This window comes from Podarcis erhardii (genome assembly GCF_964252035.2).
Source record: "Podarcis erhardii genome assembly, chromosome: 4".
Taxonomy (NCBI): domain Eukaryota; kingdom Metazoa; phylum Chordata; class Lepidosauria; order Squamata; family Lacertidae; genus Podarcis; species Podarcis erhardii.
Window position 1 is genome coordinate 99,611,711 of NC_138508.1, and position 25,680 is coordinate 99,637,390.

The 25,680-nt window shown below is 40.3% G+C and overlaps 1 protein-coding gene across 8 annotated transcripts in view; it reads left to right on the plus strand.

The window, feature by feature from the left end:
* DACH1 (dachshund family transcription factor 1) overlaps nucleotides 1-25,680 on the plus strand; it is a 355,617-nt gene that overhangs the window by 319,582 nt on the left and 10,355 nt on the right. For all 8 annotated transcript variants that reach the window (XM_081858109.1, XM_081858105.1, XM_081858106.1 and 5 more), the window contains 2 exons: nucleotides 3,851-3,994; nucleotides 4,433-4,501. In XM_081858109.1, coding sequence (XP_081714235.1) covers nucleotides 3,851-3,994; nucleotides 4,433-4,501 — 213 coding nt within the window. The remainder of the gene's footprint in view (nucleotides 1-3,850; nucleotides 3,995-4,432; nucleotides 4,502-25,680) is intronic.

The following is a 25,680-nucleotide window of genomic DNA, read 5'->3' on the forward strand; positions in this document are numbered from 1 at the left end:
AAGTTGCCGTAGAATTAGAATTCACAATTAGACTACCGTAATGTGCTATATGTTAGGCTGCCCTTGTGTCTGGTTTAGATGCTGCAGCTAGTGTGAAATGCAGCTATTAGGGTGCTTAGGACTCAGCTAAACAACTGCAAATAAAGCCTTTTAAGTGTGTTGTAATGTGCAAATATACAAATGTGACACTAGAGGATGACAGTGAGCTATGTCAAATTCAATGTATTTTTCAAAAAAAAAAAAATTTTTTTAAAAAAGCATTTTCACAGCGTTTTTTATATGTGTGTAGATTTCACCTCTCTGTGTTGAAAGAACTGCACTGGCTCCCGGTGAGCTAATGAGCCAGGTTTAAAGTTTTGCTGACATGTAAATTCTAACCAGCCTGGGACTAGGATATTTGGTGGACTGTTACAAACCAAGCTGATCTTCCAATGAGAACCTGCTGGTTGTTCCATGACCACAGGATTGTCACATGGTGGCAGCACAGAAGCAGGTCTTGAAGATGTAGAGACACCTCTACCTCTATGTTTACCAAAGAGAAGGGGAGAAATCTACTCCAGTGCTCTTAAAGTGTTATAACCAGATTATAACCAGATTATAACCCCATCCCCACTAATCCCCCTGGCGTACCACCCATTATTCTACCATGCAGCACAAAACCTCCAGACAAAAACCTGGCGAACCAAAGGCTTATATCGCCTAATAGACTTTTATAAAAATAACAAACCCTTGTCAACACAAGAAATACAAGACAAACTAGAAGACACCCAAATGACCTGGTTAACACAACACCAACTACATGCCTTCTTAAACAACCCAACAGTAAAATCAGCAGCAACTAGGCCCCTGACAACCTTCGAAAACCTCCTCCTAACAACAAAGGGAAACGGTAAAGGGACGGTATCCGCAATATACAAAATACTACTCCAAAATCCCGCAAATCCCCTAGACACAATCAAAAAACAATGGGAGAATGACATAGGCTATGAGATTAACCCCACTCAATGGACCAGAATGTGGTCTAAACCCCCCTTTAAATCCATATCAACGAAAAGAAAAGAACTCACACTGAAACTCACCTACAGGTGGTACCTAACACCAAGGAAACTAGCGCTAATACACCCAGGAACCTCACCAAAATGCTGGAGAGGGTGCACCTCCACAGGCACATACCTCCACATGTGGTGGGAGTGTCCCAAAATTCAACTATTCTGGACAACAGCCATACAAGAAATATGTAAAATAACTAAGCAAGTAATAGACATCACCCCAGAATTGGCCCTACTAAACATCTTCCAAGACAACAATGCCCATTTACACCACAAAGAACTCATAACCCACCTGCTCTCAGCAGCCAGAAACATCATAACCAGACACTGGAGAGACCTGTCAGGAGTAAGCATGGACCAATGGTACCAAATAGTATGGGAAACATCCCTACTAGAAAAATTAACTAATAAACTGAAACTGACACGGGGACAAACAGAAGAAGACGCCTTCACCCCGGTATGGCTCCCCTTTATCACATACACAGCCCAACAGGACAATGACAATAATCCACCAACAGCATACAAATCAATATGGCTAACCTGATCCAAAACACCCACCCACCTCACTCACACACGAAAACAAAGATCACCACAGCCAATCACAAGCAAACAATCACACCCTAAGCCAACCCCAACCTCTCTCACCACCAAAGGAACACAAGTGAACAACACAAGCAACGCTGACACCAAACTCTACATACATTAAACATAATAGAAACACCGCCACCCGACCCCACCCCCATCCATCCTCCCTCTCCCCACCCCCCCTTTCTTTTTTCTTTCTGTTTTCTTCTCCCCCTAATGCCTCAACAAATGAAACGGATTTGTAAAAATGTTACATGGAAGAAGAAGGGGGAAAAAAAAAAAAACGAGGCACTGCACTTCTGTAAAACAAGAAAATCCTTAATAAAAAAAAAAGAAAAGAACAACAACAAAAAATAACCAGATTATTATTATTTTAAATGGAATTTATGATGCTAAAGTTTTCCCTCTTCTATTTTTAGAAATTGCTGGGGACCTCAGTTACCTTAGGCATATGGTAGTTCCACTTACTGATTCATATAAATAAGGTTCCCCTTCCCACCAATATTTCAAATAACTACTAGGGTCCACCCAGTTACAACTGAAAGGCTAAATAGAGCTTTTCTCCTTAAATCGGTTTTGATGCTACTGTCCAAAGTATTATGAATATTATGATGATGCATGACCAAAGTAAGCGAACAAAGCACCCCAAAAGTTAAAGTCTTTTGGCACCCTAACAGATCAGATCAATGAAGCTGCCTTCCAGGTAAATGTGTTAGATATGTTGGGCTTATAAGCAAACAGCTGAGCTAATGAACTAGTAGTAAAACTTCATGTGCTTTGAACAGCACAGGAACCTTATATAGGGGCATATATACCCTAAGCTGCTTATGAGTTATGCTTCATGACATGTTTACTTGTCTCATTTCCTTTGATTTCCATTCCTATCCTCTAATTAGTGACTGTTTTGACTGTACACTCTGCTATGATTGTAGTAAAACTAGCATCGTATTTCTGAAGTGGTTAGGTGCACAACAAAACATTACTTTCTGTGGCTGTGAAATCCACAGCCCTAGCTACAAAGGATAAGCTACAACAAACACATAATTCAGAAAGCAACCTGTGCTTTCTGTGTATTCATTTAGGTTGTTAACAGTGTGGTTATAATAAAACATTAAATCACAGAGCTGCTCAAGGTGCTTCGACCTCACATTTGAAATATAATAAGAACTTTCTTTGTTTGCCGTATGAATGCTGTTTCTGGCATGGTAGGAATTGCATTCTGGCTTCACACACGTTCTTAAAATGGTTTTGCACCACAAGGACCTCCGAAGTCGGTGCATCTTTAAAAGAGCCCTTATTTTATAAATTCCATCTTCATTGCTGTACAACCATGCATCTGCCTGATGTTTGACTTGACGGTGAGCACTGTCCTGCTGTAGATGTCAGCATGATGTACACTCGCCTCCTGCCTGCTAGAGGGAGGGCGGCAGAGGGCAAGGAAGGCAGCTAATGACACTTGCCCAAAGAGGAGGAGGATGAAGGTTGAAAGTGGAAAGTTAATAGGCTTGGGTACCTTGGAAGGAATTTAAACATGTCACAGCTGAAGAGGAATCTCTGAAAGATTACATGGGCTTGTTTATCCCAGTAGTTTATGCAGATCCAGGACAGAAATTCATCGTGAACTGGAATGCTTCCAGGAGTGAAGCAGTCTGTCACCTGAGCTCAACTCCATTGCAAACTCCACCTTGTGGAAGAGAAAAGAACAAGCAGCTATGAGCACGAAAGGAAATATTATTAACCTGCGAGGAGCTTGCATAATTGAGAAACAAAAATGGCAAGCATGTGAAAGTGTTTGGAAAGGCAGGTTCCAGATGAGATGCTCACATCAGGTGACGCTATGCAGTCTTTTGAAATTCATAACACATTTGGGTTTTTAAACAAATCCTTTCTTTCCTGCTCATTAAAACTGCTTTAAGCCACGGACACCAACCCTAAAGAGCTGGATTGGTGTTTCTGCTTGCATAGATTACAACTTTAGCAGAATGCCATGTAATAATATAATGTCAATCCAGGGAAGATATGGCTCATTATAACTTTTTTCTGGTATAGAAAACTGGACCATGAAAATTGATCTAAGTAAACTATTAATAAATGATGAGTACATATATGTAATATTTTATATTTAGTATTGTCATAGCTATTAAGAATCTAAAGTAAATAAAGTGTTCAAGTCAAGGTTTTGGGGTTGAACTTGAATAGATTTTTTTCCATGACAGCAATAATTCAGAAAAGGTTAAAGAAGGAAAAGAAAGCCAAGAGGAAATTGCAGGAAGCACTTGAATTTGAAACAAAGAGACGAGAACAAGCGGAACAGACACTGAAGCAGGCAGCTTCCACAGATAATCTCAGGGTCCTAAATGGTAAGAAGCCACCTTTTAGCATTTGTTAGACTAATACATGGTTCAAGTAGTGTGAAGCAGAAAGGTCATATTGGAAAGAGAGTTGGTGGTTAGTTCCTCCCAACAGAAATAGAGATAAAATAGCAAGCGTTTTTTTTCCTCTGTATTGCATTTTTTTATTTCTATATTATTGCGGGGAGGGGAATTAAACCAGATGATTTTATTAAATTAAATGCTTTGAGATGTCAGCTCTCTGTTATTGACTCTGCTTTAAACATCTATTTCTCATTAATCTTGCTCATTGAAAAATTATTGTGCTAGCATCCAGTCATTGTTCAACATTAAAAACAGGGCAAAGGTTGATTGTATTGTAATTCAGGACTGGAGTAACAGGTTGTAAAAAGAGGGATTTGAGACTGAAGTGAAATATGTGTCAGCCTTACCTTTTTGTGCTTTTAGACTCCCTGACCCCAGAGATAGAAGCTGACCGCAGTGGGGGCAGAACAGATGCTGAAAGGACAATACAAGGTAGGAATTTGCAAAAGGCTATAAATCTAGATCTTACTATATTAGTTTTTCCTCTGCTCTAGCCCGCTATTCAAGCATGCAGCCTACCATCTGGGCCACATCAAAACAAGTTCATACAAGGTCAAGTTCATCTGGCTTTTTTTTTTTATAGAAGAGAATTCATTTTGCACTGATAGATTTCCTTTAAATTAGCAGGTCATTTCTGTTTATATAATGCAATTAAAGATGAATAATTAATTTGCAGCACTGCATTTAGTGTGGCTAAGATGAATATATATTTTAAAGTCTTTGCCACCACATCTTTATTAAAAAGACTGCTTTTTCAGTAAAGGTAGAAACAACAAAAACCTGACTTAACCAGGTAGGTAATCTTCAAGACAGAAACATTACAGCTCAGTGACTGGTAAATACTTTGCAATTATCTCAAGGGGGCAGGCAGAGTTTTTATGTAAGAGATCCAAGGAAATAAGCAGCAAACTATGATCCTATACCTCAATAAGTGTCATTTAATTAATTAGTTCTTACATATAACTGATGGTACAACTGCACCCATATTTGCAAAATATTCCATGGCTAATTATTTTAAGAGATGGATAGATAAATACATTGATAGCACACACACACAAAATTAATAAAGAGCGAATTCTGAAGGTTGCATTTATTTTATTCTATTTGTGGTTGCTGATGTGCTTACATGAATACTGAGCAGCAAAAAATAGCATTTATTTTCAATTTTAAATGAAGGTACATTCTTCAAAGACAAGACTAAAATGATTAGCTGAAGTAATCTCTCTGAGATGCCTTTCGTTTGCATTTTAAAGTCAATCACTCTAAAAATTTCATTTGCTGTCTTTTAGTCTGCTATTGAATCTCATATCCTAGCTCCTCTAAGGTGTTTTGCCTGCCATTGTACTATAGGAAAATATTCAAAAAGATAATAAGCAACACATTTATTAAATGCACGTCAAAAAAGAGGGTACAGGAAGCATATTTTCACACACCAGGAAACTCAACCCAAGAGATGCCATGAATTATTTTGTGAGGTGTGAACTCAATAAAGAAGCAGCGACAGTACTTAGGTAATGAGTGATCACTGATCGGACTATGTAGACTACAAAATCTGAAGTGAGCATAACTTAACTACCTGCTCGTCTACCTAATTGGTGTCTTATTGCCTGAATTCCAGAAAATTTATAAATAACTATATTAGCTCAATGACTTCATTTTTTAAAATTCTATTACGTCTGAATGCTCAAAGGACATTATATTATTATTATTATTATTATTATTATTATTATTACTCCCATCTGGCTGGGTTTCCCCAGCCACTCTGGGCAGCTTACAACATATATATAAAAACATAATAAAACATCAGACATTAAAAACTTCCCAATATAGGGCTGCCTTCAGATGTCTTCAAAAAGTTGTGTATTCCTTTATCTTCTTGACATATGAAGGGAGGACGTTCCACAGGGAGGGAATATCATCTCATGAACTTTGTTTCTTGTTCTCCTGTTTCAGGGGGGAAAATGTTTGACCACATTTCAACAAAGAATTAAACATATTGAAACCCATTGACCCCAATTCAGAGAGTGCTAGTCATTCTCTGATCCCACTGAAATCAGAAGGAATGAACTTGCCTCAGTGATTCAGGTGGAACTTAAGCACAAATAACATGCTTTGGTTGTAACCCTTGTCTTTGACTAAGAGTTTTTAAAAATGTCTAAAATACATACAGCAGTTTTGAATTCCCAGTTTAGTTATCTTTCCTCTTTGTGTGATGCTCCCTACCTGAAGCCATCTTCACAGCCAAGCCCTAAGCATGTTACTTCAGGACCAAATTCAGAGTGGTGTAGTGGTATCTCTGACTAGTACTGAGCAGACAGCCTTGGATTTAAATCCTCATTGGGCCATGAAGCCAACTAGTTGACCTTGGGCCATTCATTATCTCTAAGACTAATCCACCTCACATGGGGCCATTGTGAGGATAAAAGGGAGAACCATATGCACTTTGACAAGCAGCATCAATGAATATGATACTCTCTGACCTTTGACATTAGAAGGATACTTGGGAGATACCTGACCACATCAGATAGATTTGAAAACGACCTCATGCCTTCTCTAGGTTATTATAATCTAGGAGGCTAGGTAGAAAAGAGCTTCCATCGTCTCTTTGTCATAAAAATATTCAGCATGGAATAATGGGACATATATGTTATTTCTCTTGGCTACACATAAATCAGAGTGCTGATAGGACAGCTGCCTATTTACCAAGAGTCATTAATCATTTGGTTCTGAAATACTGAGTGTGTTAGAGAAGCTTGTCAGAATGAAGGAGGCTTTTCCTCACCAGTAGGTCTTAAAGATTAGGGAAGAAAATGCTCCTTCAGACACTAAAGGCCTAGGTTTTAGTGATTTAAAGTTCATGTTCAACCCCTTGAACTAGAAGAAGTTGTGAACAGCTAGTCAGTGCAAATAAGCTGAGGCAAAGCGGGTTTGATATGATGCCTGGGTCCAGTTCCTGTCTGGAAACAGGCTGCTGTGTTGTGGTGTAGTTGCTGATTCTAGAGATTGCCCCATAAAGAGCACAGAACAATAAATCAAAAGAGGATGTGTTGACGCTTTCGTCGCATTAGGATTAAGTTTGACTGTAGCTATCCTCCTGCAAATTTCATTTCAACGGGTATATATAGAGCATTACTTAATGTGCCTCCCCTTATAGGCGATTGATTGGCTACTGTGAGATACAGGATACTCGACTAGATATTCTTTGGGTCTGACCCTGCAGGGATCATCTTATGTACTTAACAGGCCACTGCAGCATTTTGATTTTTGCGTTTTCTAATAGCCTGGAAGTTTAAATCCTATTGAGCATTCGTACTGAAGTTGATGCAAGCAGTGACATATGCAGTTCTAATTTCTACAACATCGTATAACAAAGGAAGCATCTCCTTCCATAATGGCTGATTAGATGGCATATAAAAAGGTCACTGCCCTTTGTTGGTAGATGGCACCATGCAAATTGCCAACCTCATGTCTGGGGACATACCCAGATACTAGCATAATGACACCAACTATAGCACCAGGCCAGGAATAGACTCTTTCCTCCAAATCCTAGGAGCTGGGAAAATAAATATTATATACAGAGGGGAGGTTCCGTAACCCTGAAGTCAGGTGATATAACCAAGTAATGTTTCTGAAGCCTCTGTGCTTCAGAACCTTAATCTAGAAGTTGGGCGTTTTCGTTAAAGATTGACTAATCATTTTTTTACTTCTCGTGTTAATTTTTTTAATGGTATCCTATGTTTTATCATACCTGCATATATTATTGTATGCTGCCTTGATATTTTGTATGAGTGTGTGGTTTATAAATACTTCAGTGGAAAAAAAGATGTGGGACTAATAATTTCAGGAGACTTGGTGTTTCTGACGTTCTTTTCCTCCAGTTGTTCTACTGCTGCACTACTGAGCAATGGTCTGGCTTAGCATGTTGTCCAGACTTGGGCTTGTGGCTTATCTTTCCTAGACAAACCATGAGCTGTAAACCATAGGACAATACAGTGGTGCCTCGCAAGACGAAATTAATCCGTTCCGCGAGTCTCTTCGTCTTGCGTTTTTTCGTCTTGCGAAGCACGGCTATTAGCGGCTTAGTAGTTATTAGCAGCTTAGCGGCTATTAGCGGCTTTAAGAAAAAGGAAAAAAACTTGCAAGAACTCGCAAGACGTTTCGTCTTGCGAAGAAAGCCCATAGGGAAATTCATCTTGCGGAACGACTCAAAAGACGGAAAACTCTTTCGTCTAGCGAGTTTTTCGTCTTGCGAGGCATTGGTCTTGCGGGGCACCACTGTATTATATTACAGCTCATGTTTTGGTCTGGGGAGAACTAAACCATGAGCACAGATTTGGACAACATGCTAAGCCAAACCATGGGTTAGCTCAGTGCAGAGCAGCAGCAGAATCACTGGAGAAGAATCAAGGTAGCTACAATATCCTCTCTGGGAGCCTGGGCATTACTTGTTCACCCTAAGTCAATATTGCTTAGCATTACAGTGGTACCTCAGGTTAAGAACTTAATTCATTCTGGGGGTCGGTTCTTAACCTGAAACTGTTCTTAACCTGAAACTCCACTTTAGCTAATGGGGCCTCCCGCTGCCGCCACCGCACAATTTCCGTTCTCATCCTGAAGCAAAGTTCTTAACCCAAGGTACTATTTCTGGGTTAGCGGAGTCTGTAACCTGAAGTGTCTGTCACCCGAGGTACCACTATATATGTCATTGAAAGCTAAGAATACTGAAGAATTTAAGTGGTGTCATTTAATTCATATTACATCAAATTTCAGTTATTTGGCCCACAAATTAACCCCTGACAGAGTTATTCTCTTCGTCCCAACCACATGAGAAGGAGTGGAAATCAAATAGCTTGGCCAACTTTTGCCAACTTCAGTGAATCAAGGAGTTTAGGTGTACGTATTGTACTATTCCTGGCACAAGGAGGAAAAGAGGACTATGTTGTAGACAGGTTGGTTAGAAGCTGTTAACAGGCGGTAGAGGTTCATACCAAACTTTGCCAGGAGCTTCCACTAGCAGACATAAGAATTGCTCAAATAAATCTTCAGCCACTTGACTGAAAGAGTAAACGGAATTGTTTTCTAAACGGATTTGCAGTCCTTTTAATCTATTATTAAACAAGTCTAATGAGTATAATAGTCTGAGTAAATGAGCATTTGTTTGTGTGCAATTCTTCTGCAACATACTTGTCTTATAGTTGAAAGCTTCCCTCTCTTTCCTTTTAAAATAAATAAATTAATAAAACTGACAGTGATATTTATATTGTACAAAGAAACATACTCTAGTTTTGAAAAAGAAAAAGTTTATACGGAACAAATATGCTTAGCAAACCTGACAACCGATTGCCTTTATAATCACAAATAGGCTGCCTGATAGCTGCTCAGTTTGGAGTGTCTTATTACCTACACCTCTTATTTGGAGCAAACACATAGTATTCACAACCTAAGTAGGAAGTCTCTCTATCTTCATGGCAGCAACCTTGTTATACAAGCAAAACTTAGCCATCTCACAGAGAAAGCTGAAGATCTTAGCATTCAAATGTTATTTTAAGTTTGTAAGTTTTGGCAATTTTAAATTTGGAGGTTTAAGTATAATATGTTGGTATGGGAAACTGTCGTGTAACGGGCCAATGGCCGTAATAAAGATCAATCCAATGTTATTTTAAAATAAAGGCAAGTAACTATCAAACCATGTGTACTAGAATTGGCTTGACCAGTGAAGCAGAGCAGCAGCAATAGCCTCCCGTCAGCATCACTTGCCAAGAGTGGGAGGACCAAGGTGGTGGCAAGGTCTGGGATTCAGGGGCCCAGCAAATCTGGCCCTCCTACACCAGTATGCCAGTGCAGCTCCAACCTTGCCCTGCACCTCCCAACTCCTGGTAAGCTGCAGTGATTCCACTGCCTGGAGGCTATTAGTGAAACTCTACCCTACCCTGATGTGCTTCATTTTCAAAAACTAGTACTTAGGGGTGTAACAGCACCCCTAGTGGCCATTCACTTTCAGGAGGACCTCTCCTATGGCTGCTTCAATCATTTGTGGCTGCCTCAATCATTTGTGGAGCTGTAATTTTTTTAGCCCCACTGAATTCAGTGACTTATTTTCTGAGTATGCATGGATAGGATTCCACTGCTAGTCCTTTGATATAACAAATAGTCTTCTATCAGAGAGATCTGAAATGCAAATAATTTGAAGGATCAACCATCCCACTCTAAAGTGGCCATGCTTATACATTCTTAACAACTTTTGAAGCGCAATAATTCACATCAGGTTCCATACCTCAAGTGCAAAGATGCAAAAAGAGAACAGGTGAGCTGAATTGTAAGTATCCCCACTTTAATCAAAACAACAACAGTCATTGATTAATTAATGTATAAAATATTTGTAGACCACCACTCATAAAATAAAATCAGGGTAGTGTACAACAAAATTTAAATATATATATATACAGTGGTACCTCGACTTGCGGACGGGATCCATTCCGGAGCTCTGGTTGGATCCTGAGATTTCCACAACTGGAGGGACCGCTTCTGCGCATGCGTGTGTGGTGAAACACTTCCGAGTTTGTCGCTTTTGCAACCCGAAGCTTACGCTACCCAAGGGTAACATAAGCCGAGGTGCTACTCTGTGTGTACACACTTTTACTATGATACTATGTTAATATGATACATACTTTTAATATGATGCAGGCCATCATTCTTTGAATACCATTTTTAAATGAAAAGTCAGAACAAGCTAATGCTAATATGAGGTGTGGGTTTTTTTACAAAAAAAATGAGGTGGCAATTATATAATGAACTATGAGTTTATCAAAGGGAAGGCAAGAGAGTACACTGAACAAAATGTTACTCTGAACTCAGATTTTTAATGATTTGACTCCCTGCTTTGATGGATATTAGGACTCTGGGAAAAGAGGATTTATAAGGCCATAAAACGTAGATGAGATAAACAGTAACACTCATTCTTAGTTTCCTTTGCTTCTCACCAAGAAAGGGGGGCCCCTTTGGGGGAAATCACAGTGTGCCTTAGCGCTAGACCTCTGATCTTTGTTTCATATTTGAAGGCTTCAGTTTCTCCTTATAGTCCTTTCACCAGTCCATCATAAGACTTCTTTAGCTGCAACAGAACCAACTGCTGCAGGGGCCCTAGAATTGTAGAGTTGTAAGGGACCCCAAGACTCATCTAGTCCAACCCCCTGCAATGCAGAAATCACCAACTCCCACAAAATGATGCTGTTGTTGTCTGACAACAGTATTCCCCAGTACCAGGGAAAATAGACAAAATGGCCAAGCCATACTCCCCATACCGATGCTGACCACATATTCATTCATTCTCTCTCTCTCTCTCTCTCTCTCTCTCTCTCTCTCACACACACACACACACACACACACACCACATACTCCTCTTCCCCCCCTCTCTCTGCCCAAGAGAAAGCAACCCTCCCTCCAAAAAAAGTCCCTTGAAAGGTCAAAAGAATTGACTGCTGCCTGCTTCATGGGACTGGTAGGCAACAAAGCTGAGTAAATGGGGCTGTCCCCGTTGCTCTGTCCTAGCTGCCTGCAGCTCTGAGTGAGGAATTGTAGCTGTTTTCTAGAAAACGTTATTTGTATTAATTCTAGCAGTTGCCTTATGCTTACCTGTTTTGTTTGGGGGCTATGTTGAACGCTTTTAAAAGGTTCAGAATGGAGACAGAAACTAATAGCACAGTCTATGGCCTTGAAACATTCTCTGGTTTGTCTGTCTCTTTTATAATTGATACCCAAATAGTCAGTAGGAAAACATGCACTAATTATGTACTCTCATACTGCATTTTTTTTTTCTCAACCAAGAATAAACAGTGGAATTCTACCGCAGTGCACAGAAACTAAACAATAATAAATTTGCTTCCTGTCGCTTGGCACTGAACTCTGGTATTTTGGCAGCTTTTCAGCCCAAGCTAATCAATTAAAGACAACTTTGATTAAGTTAAACAAAAGGTGGTATTGATTGCCGGCAGTAACCTATAAATAGGCTATTGTTTCATAGTGTTCATAGGTCATTGTTAGCTACACCTTTAAACTAGACACTCATTCTATTTATCACCTAAGAAAGCAAAGTTAAAGCATGCTAACTTAGTCATTTCACTTTCTTTCAAAATAGTTTCTAAAGTTGCAGACATAAATGTTTCACAGTTAGCCCAACCTGCATCTTGTTTTATAACTTGGCTTTCCTGGAGATGTATGAAATTAAATAACTTCTTTTCTTGTGAAATAAATGATTAATCTACTGAAACCTTTTTTTCAAACATGGTATTCTTAAACAATTTTCAAATAACCAACATGCAAAATGAATACAAAAGCATGTGCAAAATCAAGTGGAATGTTCAGGAGCAATGAGAATGTTGGTCACACCATGCATTTCATAAGGAAAACTATTGGTCCTATACTTGCCCACCTAGGACACAGCCCAGGATTGGTCTCTAAGAGACTTATTTCTGAGTAGATATGCATATGTTAGCACTGCTGATCACTGCATTAGGAGGTGTTATATAATTTGTGACAAATATTATTTGTACATCTATATCATTCATTCACCAATTTCAAAAGGAGGATAGATTTGCAGGCTGTTTTCTGTATTGTGCTCATTAAACATTAGTATCTCTGGGCATGTAGGGTACTCAGCCTTCTGATGTCAAGACATTTTGATCCTTCCATTCAAACACATAGAATTCAATTTCTTTGGATAAAGGTTGAAACAGTACTCCCTCCTACGTTCAGGATTGCAGCCAGCCATTCTTTCCAAACAGGCCATTTCTCTCTTTTAATATCAAACAGGGCATTTCACTTTCCCTATAACTTTTATTTCATTTTTCTTTTCTAATCGTCGCTCTACATCCAAAGACTATTGACCATGTTTGGTCCTCACTGGGCTCGTTTTTTTAGCCTCCCTTAAAATTTTTAATTGTTTTTTTGTATTTCTGCAGATCTTGATGTTCTGCTAAGGATATTGACAGTTATACCTTTCTCTTGTTTCTCAATGGCTCTCTTTTGGCCACAATCCTGGTGGCACTCGCCACCTGAGTTTACTAGTAGAAGGTGTGAGGAAATGAATTTTTGCAGCACAGTATAGATAAAAAAAATAACTTGTGAGAATAATACAGAAAGGATTTTCCACTTCTAGAATGCAAAAAGGTCTAAATGTTCCTATTTTTATAGTGAACAATGTTAGAAAACACTTCAAGTTTTCAACAGAAAAGCTAGTTGTTGAGGTCCCAAGCATGACAATTTTGGACAAAAAGAACTGTTTCTCCCATTAAAAATTCAGTGACAACTTTATATAGTTTGGCTGATCTGAACTTGAATAATCCTCAGCCTCTTTTACCTTCCACTGTCACCTTGGTAGATGGTGATGCAGAAATACTACATCCATGATCCCAACACCCTTGATCCCATGAGTAGAAGTGATGGATATGTTGTGACATTGCCATCCACTGCTCACATTTTGTCAGCATTAAGCTTCAGGTTTCTTCAGTGCCTTCTGAACTTTGCAGTGCAATCATGTCGGTAGGTGAATCATGTGGGGAGGATTTCGAGAGGAAATATTACAAGCGATGCAAGCCTTGGACCAGGCTGATCTAAGCTTTCAAGGCAACCAAGAGAGGAGATACCAGTACAGCATGGATAGGGAACCTATGGCCCTTCAGATGTTGCTGGATGGAGCTTTCCACCAACCCTGGTGGCCATTGATCCAGATGGCTGGAGCTGATGAGAGTTGGGAATTGCAACAACTTACAGAGGGCCAAAGGCTCTCCACCTTGCAGTACAGTAGCGGTTTCCTGTTCTAAGGCTGCTCAGCTTTGTAAGTAAGGAAATTCATGACCTGATTACTTCAAAGAAGGTTGGAAAAAATACTTCAGTGAACAAAAGGATTTCTTAACCTCTGTAGGTGACTGGTGAATCATTAGCTGAGGAACTCATCAAAATACTGACTCATAAATCTGTCAAGCTCTGGCTTAAAGCTAATTGCATTTCTTTTCTTTCTGTTGCTTACTGGGGTGCTTTTAAAAGTTCCCTGATTATTATAAACTTATCATCTGCATTTATTTAAGTCCAGTTTATATCTCCCCCAATCAATGATTTTGTATGCATTAACTGGCTATTAGAGATAAAGGTATTCTTTATAGGGGGGTTTATTTTCTTAGATTTCAAGTTAACTGTTTACTTGTTATAGCATTTGGAGTAGATTCTCATGGATACTGTTGGTACACCAGCCATACACCTGTGTTGTGTGGCTACTTCACTCAGACATAACCATGTGTATATTTTCACTTTTACACCACTTTATATCAAACATCCAAAGAGATGTCCAACCGTAAAACAGATCAACATAAACAAATAACGCTTCGGTCTCCCTTCCCTGGGGGGTTGTCTGTATGAATCTGTATTTTATTCTGAATCCATGTCGGACTGCAGTTTAGATTATTATTATAACCATAAAACAACAGAACAACAGAAATCATAAGAACCTCAATAAGTAATATTGGTAATTGCATTAAAACATTAAGCAGAGGCTATAATAGCTGGTCGTATGTGCAAGAATCAAGAAACACCTGGATAAACAGGTACGTTTAACAGGCACACATCATATTTTTGGGCCCACATAGACTACTATGGTAAAGGCCATTTCTCCAGTGTTTTGGGGATGGATTTCCGAAGGTGTGGTACCACCAAAAGAGCCTCTGCTGACCTCAGTGTGCAGGCAAATCTGTATGAGAGAAGACTGTCTCCCAGGTAGCTTGGCCCCAAGTGGTTTAGGGCTTCATGAACAATAGCACCTTAAGCATGTATCTGAAACTGTCTAAGGCAGAGGGCTTGAATATGGAGACATAATTGCAGTGCTAAGTGCCACAGGAACTGCAGCAGAAAATGCTGATCATAGGAACTGTCACTAACAGGGTCACTATTTTCTAACATCGCCTTTTATTGCTTTATTTGTAACCCGAGTAAGCTCGCTTTTTCACTATTTGCTCCATGAGAGAATCCTTACCTGCTCCTATGGGCAACAAGCATTAATATGTAAAGCAGCAGAAAATTTACTTTCCTGAGTACCTGCCTGTTTAAAGACTCAGTAAGGAGAAAACTTTTATGCTATCAAATATAAAAGAGGGCATTAGGGAAACTTTTGATAGGATAATGCTACTTCTACCACAGCTTAAATGACAGTATAAGCACATTATGCATTATCGCCTACCATATCCCATAAAATTTGATTTAAATAAACAATGCAGAAACCACAGTTGGGATTTACCAGTGTGTTTTTATTTGTGTGGGGTGAGGTATGTTGCCTGAGAGGAGGGAAAGAGGGAGGGGACAATTCACACTTTAAAACAGAAGGATGAAATCCTGTACACATTTACCTTTGAGTAAATCTCATTGAACACAATAGGATTTACTTCTCTGCAAACATACATTTTCAGTCATAAATCCTTTTGGAAAATGTTGTTGGAATTGAAGAATCAGATCTACTGTATGCTTTTAGAAAAATTCCAAAAGGGGAAAAAATACTACGGGGATTTTTAAAGGTTTTAGAAATGCAGTTTCTTGCATTATTCTGACTCCTGTGGCTAGGGAGAGAATGCAGATTTACCACAATAATGTTGGTTTTTTTATTTCTACTGTTCAAACCATATTAATGAGAACATCATTTTGGAGAACTAATTATTTCTATTTGTCTTGTGTCACACTTTCTAATTCCCCTATATTAGCACAGCCAAAGCAAATTAATTGCTTTTTCAGCAGTTGAACCTTGTCCAAGAATGAGCTCACATTCTCTTTCAGTTTCCCAGTTCCTCGAAGTGCATTGTGTCAAAATTTTCTCTTGATACTGAACATAACCCAAAGAGTATCTGTTCAGATTCTGGTTGCTGCTCACTTGATGAAATTTATAAGTTTAAGTGACCCACCAGGAAAGATAAAGTTCTTAGCTGCAAGATTATACATCAGAACAGTTAAAGTGAAATTAAAATTAAATGAATGAATCTCACTGAAGCAAAAAAAAGCAGTAATTAATGGTTCCCTTAATTGTCTTCATAAAATATTTGCATGGGTCTAATTTGCATAATTTGCATGTATTAATTAATCTTTCAAAGGAATTTTGTGCTGAGAGAAGCCAAAAATTCTCTTTGTTTTATTTAACATCTAATGAAATATTTATCTTCTTTAATGAACTTCTCATCTTCATTAAAATAAAAGTTGCGCAAGTTTGTATGTTTTAAATGTTTTTATAATTGAAGTGTTCAGAAAAATCTCTTTAGGCTCACAACATCTGAAAACACACACACACGTTATTATATATTCTGAGTCACTTGGGCCACAGGAACATTTTTAAAAATAAAGATGCAATCCTGCTTCTATTCAAATCAATGACAATGCTGCAAACTAAAAATATTGTGCTAAATGTTTCCCAAAAATTTTCTTGCTCTATCAAATGTTACAAGTTCATTTTTCTGAACTGTGGACCCTCATTAGGAATGAACTGAAATCAATACAATGATTTTTGTGAATATAGTTGCAAGACCTATCTTTTTATCTCCTGTAAAACATAACCAGAAGGGGAAAACAGAACTAACAGAATTGAAATACCAACAACAGAGGGAAGCCAGCTACATGTATTCTAATAGAATAAACAGCTTTAAACATCATGATTGCAAGGATAGGTCATAATCAAGTGCAGTAAAAGCATTCATTTAAAGTAATGGTAGCACCGTCTTGTATGGAGGAGAATTCAAAAGATGAGCCCATGCTGAATATTAAAGCTGTAGTGTTAAAATCAGAATAGGAGAGCATTAGGAGATGAAATGTGATGAAGTGCTTTGCAGAAAGCAATTTCTATAAAAGTTATGGATCTAAAAGGACAGTGATTAGTCTTTCAGAGGCAAAGGTTAAGGCTATTACTTGAGAAGGGGGCCACCTATATCCCAAGGTAATGTATCAAGTAGTTAATATTGTAGCGGATAGTAATGGAGGAAAGCAAAGAGATGGTTACAATGCAAAATTGCTGCTATACAAAATTTAACATAGTGCATAATAAGATTTATGAACTGGAGATTCATTTTTCAAGGATAAGTACAACGCTGTAAGAATAATAAACCCATACTTGAACTATGCAAACAGTTGTGGGTTTGGAGGACAATGAAAACAAGTTGCTTCAATAGAGGTGCGCAACAAGATTTGTGCCCCATATGGAAATGCCTCCTACACGTTGATTGGTTAAAATTCTTGCTCAGAGAGTTCGAAAACTCAGAAATTAGTAGAGCGGCATGTTAAAAACAGATGGCAGACCCGTCTTGTTGTTGAACAAATATGGCACAGAAGCAGGATCTCTGTAAGAACACCTTTGAGAGAGTGGCACTTGCAAATAGAAAGAGACCAAATAATTCGCTTTGGAAAGAGCTTTTCCTTTACCTATTATGCATGCTCTTGTCTCTATATGAGGCAGAGAATTATATAGACTATCTACACAGAAATTTTCTAATACAAGTTTGTAGGGCAGTGGCTGAAGAAGGAGCAAAAAGGGTTTTTCTCCTGTGTGTGTTTCTTGTGGCTGATTAGCTGCTCTCCCTGTGCAACGGTCAGAGGGGGCAGGGTTTCTGTTGAGGTAGGTGATTAGCTGTGGGAGGAGCTTATCAGAGCTTGTAGGGCAGTGGCGCACGCCTAGCGGCGCGCGCAATTTGATCTATCTTTAGATTTAGGGGAGCTAGTCTCAAACGTTTGTAGGGGGAGACCTAGGGTTTTTTTTGGGGGGGGGAGTTACTTGTCCTGTCTGCACGCTTCTTATGATGGAGGACCACTGTAGCCAGCTCCAACGACACGTTCTCAAGATGGAGAGTGAGGGAACAGCTGCAGTCGCCTGCGGTTCCTGCACAATGTTTGCCATCTTGCCAAAGGTTGCAGGCAGTTTTACCTGCAGCAATTGCATGTTGATTACCCTCTTAAAAGACAAAGTCCAGCAACTGGAGGAACGTGTGGCTACGCTCCAAAGAATTAGAGAGCTGGAGCTCTTCTTGGAAGCAACAGAGCACACCATCTCCACCAAGGAGGAGACAGGGGACTCCCCTGAGAAGGAGGCTAGTTCACCAACACAGGAGCCAGATATATGGAGAAACGTGACTCAAAGAAGTAGGAGGCCCAGGGTTCGCTCTGATTGTTTAGAAATACACAATCGCTTTGAGGTCCTCTGCCCTAGAATGGAAGACGAAGAGCAGACTCCATTTGAGGATCTCTCCCTCGTTACAGTCGATCAGGTATATGAAGACGAGCAGCAAAGTCAGTCCTCAGGGAATGTGCAGGCGACCTTGGAACGGACAGATCACGGAAGAACCCCGACCAAACCTAAGAGGAGGCGTGTAGTGGTGATAGGGGATTCCCTACTGAGGGGAACAGAAGCAGTGATCTGTGGGCCTGACAAGATGTCTCGGGAAGTGTGCTGACTCCCCGGGGCTAAGATCCAAGATGTAACTGAACGACTGCAAGGAATCATAAAACCCACTGACAAATACTCCTTCCTCTTGGTTCATGTGGGAACCAATGACACTGCAAGCAATAGCCTCCAGAAGATCAAAAGAGACTATGAGGCTCTGGGCAGGAAATTGAAGCAATTAAATGCACAAATTGTCATCTCATCTGTCCTCCCAGTTGAACGACGTGGCCCAGGGAGAGAGAGAAGAATAGTGGAAGTGAACAGCTGGCTTCGCAAATGGTGTAAACAGGAACGGTTTGGATTCTTAGATCACGGACTGCAGTTTCTTGAAGATGGACTTCTGGCAAGAGATGGGCTGCACCTCACAACGGTTGGGAGGAATGTTTTTGCCAAAAATCTCAGAAACCTCATCAGGAGGGCTTTAAACTGACTAATGTGGGGGAGGAAGACAGTGCTCCTGAAGGTAGGAGTCTATCAATTGATGAAGATGATCATCCAAATGTCATAGACCAAATGGAGCAAACAGCACGCAGACCTAGTGGTGGGAGGAAAAAATCCTTAAATAAGAGACACGGGGGAATGATTAATGGACTTCAATGTCTGTACACTAATGCGCAAAGCATGGGTAATAAACAAGATGAGCTTGAGCTCTTGGTACAGCAAACTAAATATGACATAATAGGCATCACTGAAACCTGGTGGGATAAGTCCCACGACTGGAATGTAATAATGGAGGGTTACAATCTATTTCAGAGAAACAGACCAGACAAGAAAGGAGGAGGAGTGGCGTTATATGTCAGGGATGTGTATACCTGTGAAGAGATCCAAGATTTAGAACCTCAAAGCCAAAGTGAGAGCATTTGGGTCAAAATTAAGGGAGAGATGAATAACAGGGACCTCATTGTGGGAGTTTACTATAGATCCCCAAGCCAAACGGAGGACATAGATGATGCCTTCCTGGAACAGATGGCCAAGCATGCAAAAGGAAGGGAGATAGTAGTAATGGGGGACTTCAATTACCCGGATATTTGCTGGATGTCAAACTCAGCCAAGAGCATAAGGTCAAACAGATTCCTCACTGGCCTTGCAGACAACTTCGTTGTCCAGAAAGTGGGAGAAGCAACAAGAGGAACAGCCATTTTAGATCTGGTCCTAACCAATGTTGATGACCTGGTTAGTGGGGTAGAAGTGGAAGGATCATTAGGCGCGAGTGATCATGCTCTTCTGAAGTTTACTATACAGCGAAAAGGAGCAACCAAGCATACTAGGACTCAATTTCTTGACTTTAAGAAAGCCGACTTCATAAAACTTAGGGAAGTGCTGGGTGAGATCCCATGGACAGTAATATTAAAAGGAAAGGGAGTTCATGATGGCTGGGAGTTTGTTAAGAGGGAGATAGTAAAAGCACAACTTCAGGTAATACCAACGAGACGGAAACATGGAAGGTGCCAAAAGAAGCCAGGGTGGCTATCTAAAGAACTTTTAACTGAGTTAAAATTAAAAAAGGATGTGTACAAAAAATGGAAAAGGGGGGAAACCACCAAAGAGGAATTCAAACAAATAGCCAGCACGTGTAGACACAAAGTCAGAAAAGCTAAAGCACAGAATGAACTCAGGCTTGCTAGAGAGGTTAAAAGCAACAGAAAAGGCTTTTATGGGTATGTTCGTAGCAAAAGGAAGAACAAAGAAACAGTGGGGTCACTCAGAGGAGAAGATGGTGAAATGCAAACAGGGGACACAGAAAGGGCTGAACTCCTCAATGCCTTCTTTGCCTCAGTCTTCTCCGATAAAGAAAACAATGCCCGACCTGAAGAATTTGGAACAAATGATTCAGCAGAGGAAACACAGCCCAGAATAACTAAGGAGATAGTACAAGAATACTTGGCTAGTTTAGATGTATTCAAGTCTCCAGGGCCAGATGAACTGCATCCAAGAGTATTAAAAGAACTGGCAGATGTGATCTCAGAACCACTTGCAGTCATCTTTGAGAATTCCTGGAGAACAGGCGAAGTCCCGGCAGACTGGAGGAGGGCAAATTTTCAAAAAGGGGAAAAGAGAGGACCCAAATAATTACCGCCCAGTCAGTCTGACATCAATACCAGGGAAGATTCTGGAGCAGATCATTAAGCAAACAGTCTGTGAGCACCTAGAAAGGAATACTGTGATCACCAATAGTCAGCATGGATTTCTGAAAAATAAGTCATGTCAGACTAACCTGATTTCGTTTTTTGACAGAATTACAAGCCTGGTAGATGAAGGGAACGCAGTGGATGTAGCCTACCTTGATTTCAGCAAGGCATTTGACAAGGTGCCCCATGATATTCTTGTAAAGAAGCTGGTAAAATGCGGTCTTGACTATGCTACCACTCAGTGGATTTGTAACTGGCTGACTGACCGAACCCAAAGGGTGCTCATCAATGGTTCCTCTTCATCCTGGAGAAGAGTGACTAGTGGGGTGCCACAGGGTTCTGTCTTGGGCCCGGTCTTATTCAACATCTTTATCAACGACTTGGATGATGGACTCAAGGGCATCCTGATCAAATTTGCAGATGACACCAAACTGGGAGGGGTGGCTAACACCCCCGAGGACAGGATCACACTTCAAAACGACCTTGACAGATTAGAGAACTGGGCCAAAACAAACAAGATGAATTATAATAGGGAGAAATGTAAAGTATTGCACTTGGGCAAAAAAAATGAGAGGCACAAATACAAGATGGGTGACACCTGGCTTGAGAGCAGTACATGTGAAAAGGATCTAGGAGTCTTGGTTGACCACAAACTTGACATGAGCCAACAGTGTGACGCGGCAGCTAAAAAAGCCAATGCAATTCTGGGCTGCATCAATAGGAGTATTGCATCTAGATCAAGGGAAGTAATAGTGCCACTGTATTCTGCTCTGGTCAGACCTCACCTGGAGTACTGTGTCCAGTTCTGGGCACCACAGTTCAAGAAGGACACTGACAAACTGGAACGTGTCCAGAGGAGGGCAACCAAAATGGTCAAAGGCCTGGAAACGATGCCTTATGAGGAATGGCTAAGGGAGCTGGGCATGTTTAGCCTGGAGAAGAGGAGGTTAAGGGGTGATATGATAGCCATGTTCAAATATATAAAAGGATGTCACATAGAGGAGGGAGAAAGGTTGTTTTCTGCTGCTCCAGAGAAGCGGACACAGAGCAATGGTTCCAAACTACAAGAAAAAAGATTCCACCTAAACATTAGGAAGAACTTCCTGACAGTGAGAGCTGTTCGACAGTGGAATTTGCTGCCAAGGAGTGTGGTGGAGTCTCCTTCTTTGGAGGTCTTTAAGCAGAGGCTTGACAACCATATGTCAGGAGTCCTCTGATGGTGTTTCCTGCTTGGCAGGGGGTTGGACTCGATGGCCCTTGTGGTCTCTTCCAACTCTATGATTCTATGATTCTAAGTAAGTGGAGTCATTAAATGAAGATAGGGACAGCAAAGCACAAATAGCTGCAGGTATTGTAAAAGAAAGGAACTACCACAAACTAAAAAGCATCTCTGTTATTTATCTATCACATTTTCTCCTCTAACCCTTGCACCCGCTAATCTCAATATTTGCCACAGGGCCAGGCCCACTGCACACATTAAAAATGCAGGTGTACAGATACAAGTGTAACATGTCAATCAAGCAAACATAAGAAGCAAAGAAAATACATTACAGTTTAGATTATTATTATTGCAGATGAAGGTTAATGGTGGGCACCAGCTCCTCAGAGGCTGGAGACTAAAATTCAGTGGACATCTTTTCAGTGTTTTGCAAGAGTTAAAGGGAGCAGCCCAGTGCACAGGAACCTGATGTAAACCAAATTGGTGCCAATTAAACTAGCATAAACTTACCCCATTTAGCAGCAGTGGTAGACTCATAATCTGGTGAACCGGGTTCGCTTCCCCGCTCCTCCACATGCAGCTGCTGGGTGACCTTGGGCCAGTCACACTTCTCTGAAGTCTCTCAGCCTCACTTCACAGAGTGTTGTGAGGGAGGAAGGGAAAGGAGAATGTTAGCCGCTTTGAGACTCCTACGGGTAGTGATAAAGCGGGATATCAAATCCAAACTCTTCTTCTTCTAAACCCAAACCTAAGCCTAAGCAAACCCCCCACCCCAAAAGCTCAACAACTCTGGGCCATCTCCCCCCATTTCCTTAAATTTGAGTCCCCCAAAATAGGGGGCGTCTTATACAATGGTACCTCGGGTTACAGACGCTTCAGGTTACAGACTCCGCTAACCCAGAAATAGTACCTCAGGTTAAGAACTTTGCTTCAGGATGAGAACAGAAATCGCGCAGGGGCAGTGGGAGGCCCTATTAGCTAAAGTGGTACCTCAGGTTAAGAACAGTTTCAGGTTAAGAACGGACCTCCAGATCGAATTAAGTTTGTAACCCGAGGTACCACTGTACATGGGGGTGTCTTATACACGGAAAAGTACGGCAATCCTGATTTAGCAAAGCTGAGCTGCAAGCCAGTTGGCTAAGCTGAAGCTCTGCTGCATCATCCCAGCAGGTCTTGCCATCAGATTACCTGCCACCTAAGTCTGAATTGTTAAACCTGTGATCCTATCAATGCACTTACTTGGGAATAGATACCATTGAACTCAGTGGGACTTACCATATTTTTCCATGTATAACACGCCCCCGTGTATAAGACGCCCCCTATTTTGGGAAGTTCAAAATTAAGAAAATGGGGGGAGATTGCCCCCGTGTATAAGACTACCCCTCCTGTTTTAAACATTATTTTTTAGTAAAAAAAAACCAACAACCTAGTCTTATACACGGAAAAGTACGGTACTTCTGAGGAATGCATAGATTGCACTGTATAAACAGTTTTCAATGGCAAGAACTCCTTGAAAACTACCTTAAAATGGGCCTTAAAACAGAAATACCCTAGAGGACAATCCTATGCTCTGTATGCTTCACACTTATTAGATGTATAACATTATTATTGCAGTTACACTCCCTAAAAATGGATACTTGCCACAGAAGCAATATCTTGTCAAGCAAAAGGAGGAGGTACCAAAGGAATTGCTGTAGCAGACTGCATTCTTGAATTTTTGTTGTTGTTTATAGTAATCCTGAAATACTTTAAATCACTCATCATAGAATTTCTGTTTACTTACATCGTCATAGAAGTGATTCTGTATTTATTGACGTGTCAGATGTGCTAGGTACTCAGGGCTAGCATACAATACCAGGCTTAGTTTAGGTTTTTAACGCATTTTCTGCCTGTCGTTTAATCATTGGTATTTCACCTTCAGATTCTAACTGTTGGCTAGCCTGGTCATATTATGGCCCAGCTAAGCTGCAACTAAAGGAAAGAACACATTAAAAGCTACACTGAAGACAATTTATTGCCTAATGCATTTAAAGTAGTTTCAAAGAGAAACCAAAACTGTTTCCCACAACATCATTATTTTGACTAAATCAGAGCTGCCCACAGGAAGAATTGAAATATTCTAAACATGTTAGGCAATAAATTGTCTTATGTGCACCACTGAGGTCTCCCCTCCCCCTTTTGCTTTCTTTTTTCTTTTTAATGTTTGCATTTATAAACAAATTGGGCCATTGTCAATGCATCTTTTTTGCATCAGTGTAAGCTAGTCCTGGGTTCAGCTATCAGTGCAATACTAGCCCAGTTATAGTTAAATGATATTGAAGGAGCAATCATTTGGCCACAGGGATAAGCGAGTTTGCATCCAGCAGATCTACAGATCAGGCTGGAGTTTCTTGCTACAGCTGGGCTATGTCAGTTTAACTCCCCCATACATGCCCCAGCTGGAAGTATGTTAGTTTATCTCCCCCATCCCATCTCAGAAAGGACCGAGCTGGCTAAGCCGAGCCCAGCAGATTTTAAGTCCTGAAAAGAAACGGGGGGGGGGGGGCGCAGGACCAGAGGAGAGGAGTCTTAGGCTTGATCCTAAGTCATTCAGCTAAGCCACCTAACCTGGAAACCCAGCATAAATTAAAAAGGGTAATAATATAACTCAAACACTGTTTTAAAGTCTTGCTTTCCCTCTGCCAGGCATAGGGAGGCTCAGCCCTGTAGCTGAACGGAGTTTGGATCTGGTGCAACCTTACTCTGGCTTCACCTAGACCAGCTTCCTTTACAACAACACACTGACCAAAGACCATGGCACCTTCTTCATCTCTCAAAACACCAGCTCATTCCTAGTAATACAGCTTTTGTGGTTTCTGATAAACTTGGCCTTATTTTCCAATATCCTTTTGGTTAATCACCAGTACCTGAGTGTCATTTTCTAAGGATGGTAAATTGCCACGACTAAAATGTATGTTGCAAAATTCAGGTTGCCATTTCATAACATTATCATACAGCATCTCTCTCTCTTTTTTGGGGGGGGGGATTTAAGATCACCCACCAACACCCACCAACAAAACATCAAATCTTATTACATATATCATACAGCATCTCTAAATAAGCATCACGGCAGTTAATAACAGCACTCATTCCCTTGCTACGGCAGTGAAGGATAAAAATCACATGCTCTTCTGTGAGAGCAAAACCTATCCTCCATTCTGAGACACTGGGTAGCTTGGCTCTCACTGACAGGGATACAGTTTGTTCAGCATTTTTTTCTGTTATGTTCTTGCCATCCTAGAATCATAGAATCATAGAGTTGGAAGAGACCACAAGGGGCCATCGAGTCCAACCCCCTGCCAAGCAGGAAACACCATCAGATATTATATTGGAACTAGTATAGAAAAACATCCATAGCATAATAGCATAGGTTGTGATGGAAGGTATCATATAAGGGATAGCAAAACTGGCCTTAGAATATGAGACACCTGAGGTTTTGACTTCTTTATTTCCCTTATTATAAACAATCAGTGGGAAAACACAAACAAACAAGAACAAAATAACTCTCTGCATTAAGAGAGGTGTGCTTTTCAATCACATGCCTTTGTACTAGAAACAACAGTGTGCAACAAGTCTTTTCCAGAATTCATACTTAATTTTTATTTTTATTGTATTCAGCAATACTGTTGTCTTTTGGCTGCTCTATAGATATGACATTGGAGTCATTGTAGATATTACAGTTCTGGCTTCATCTGGGCACATGGCATATGCAATGCAATTTGTATGCTGTGGACACTTTCCTGGGAGTAAGCTCCAGAGAATATACTGGACC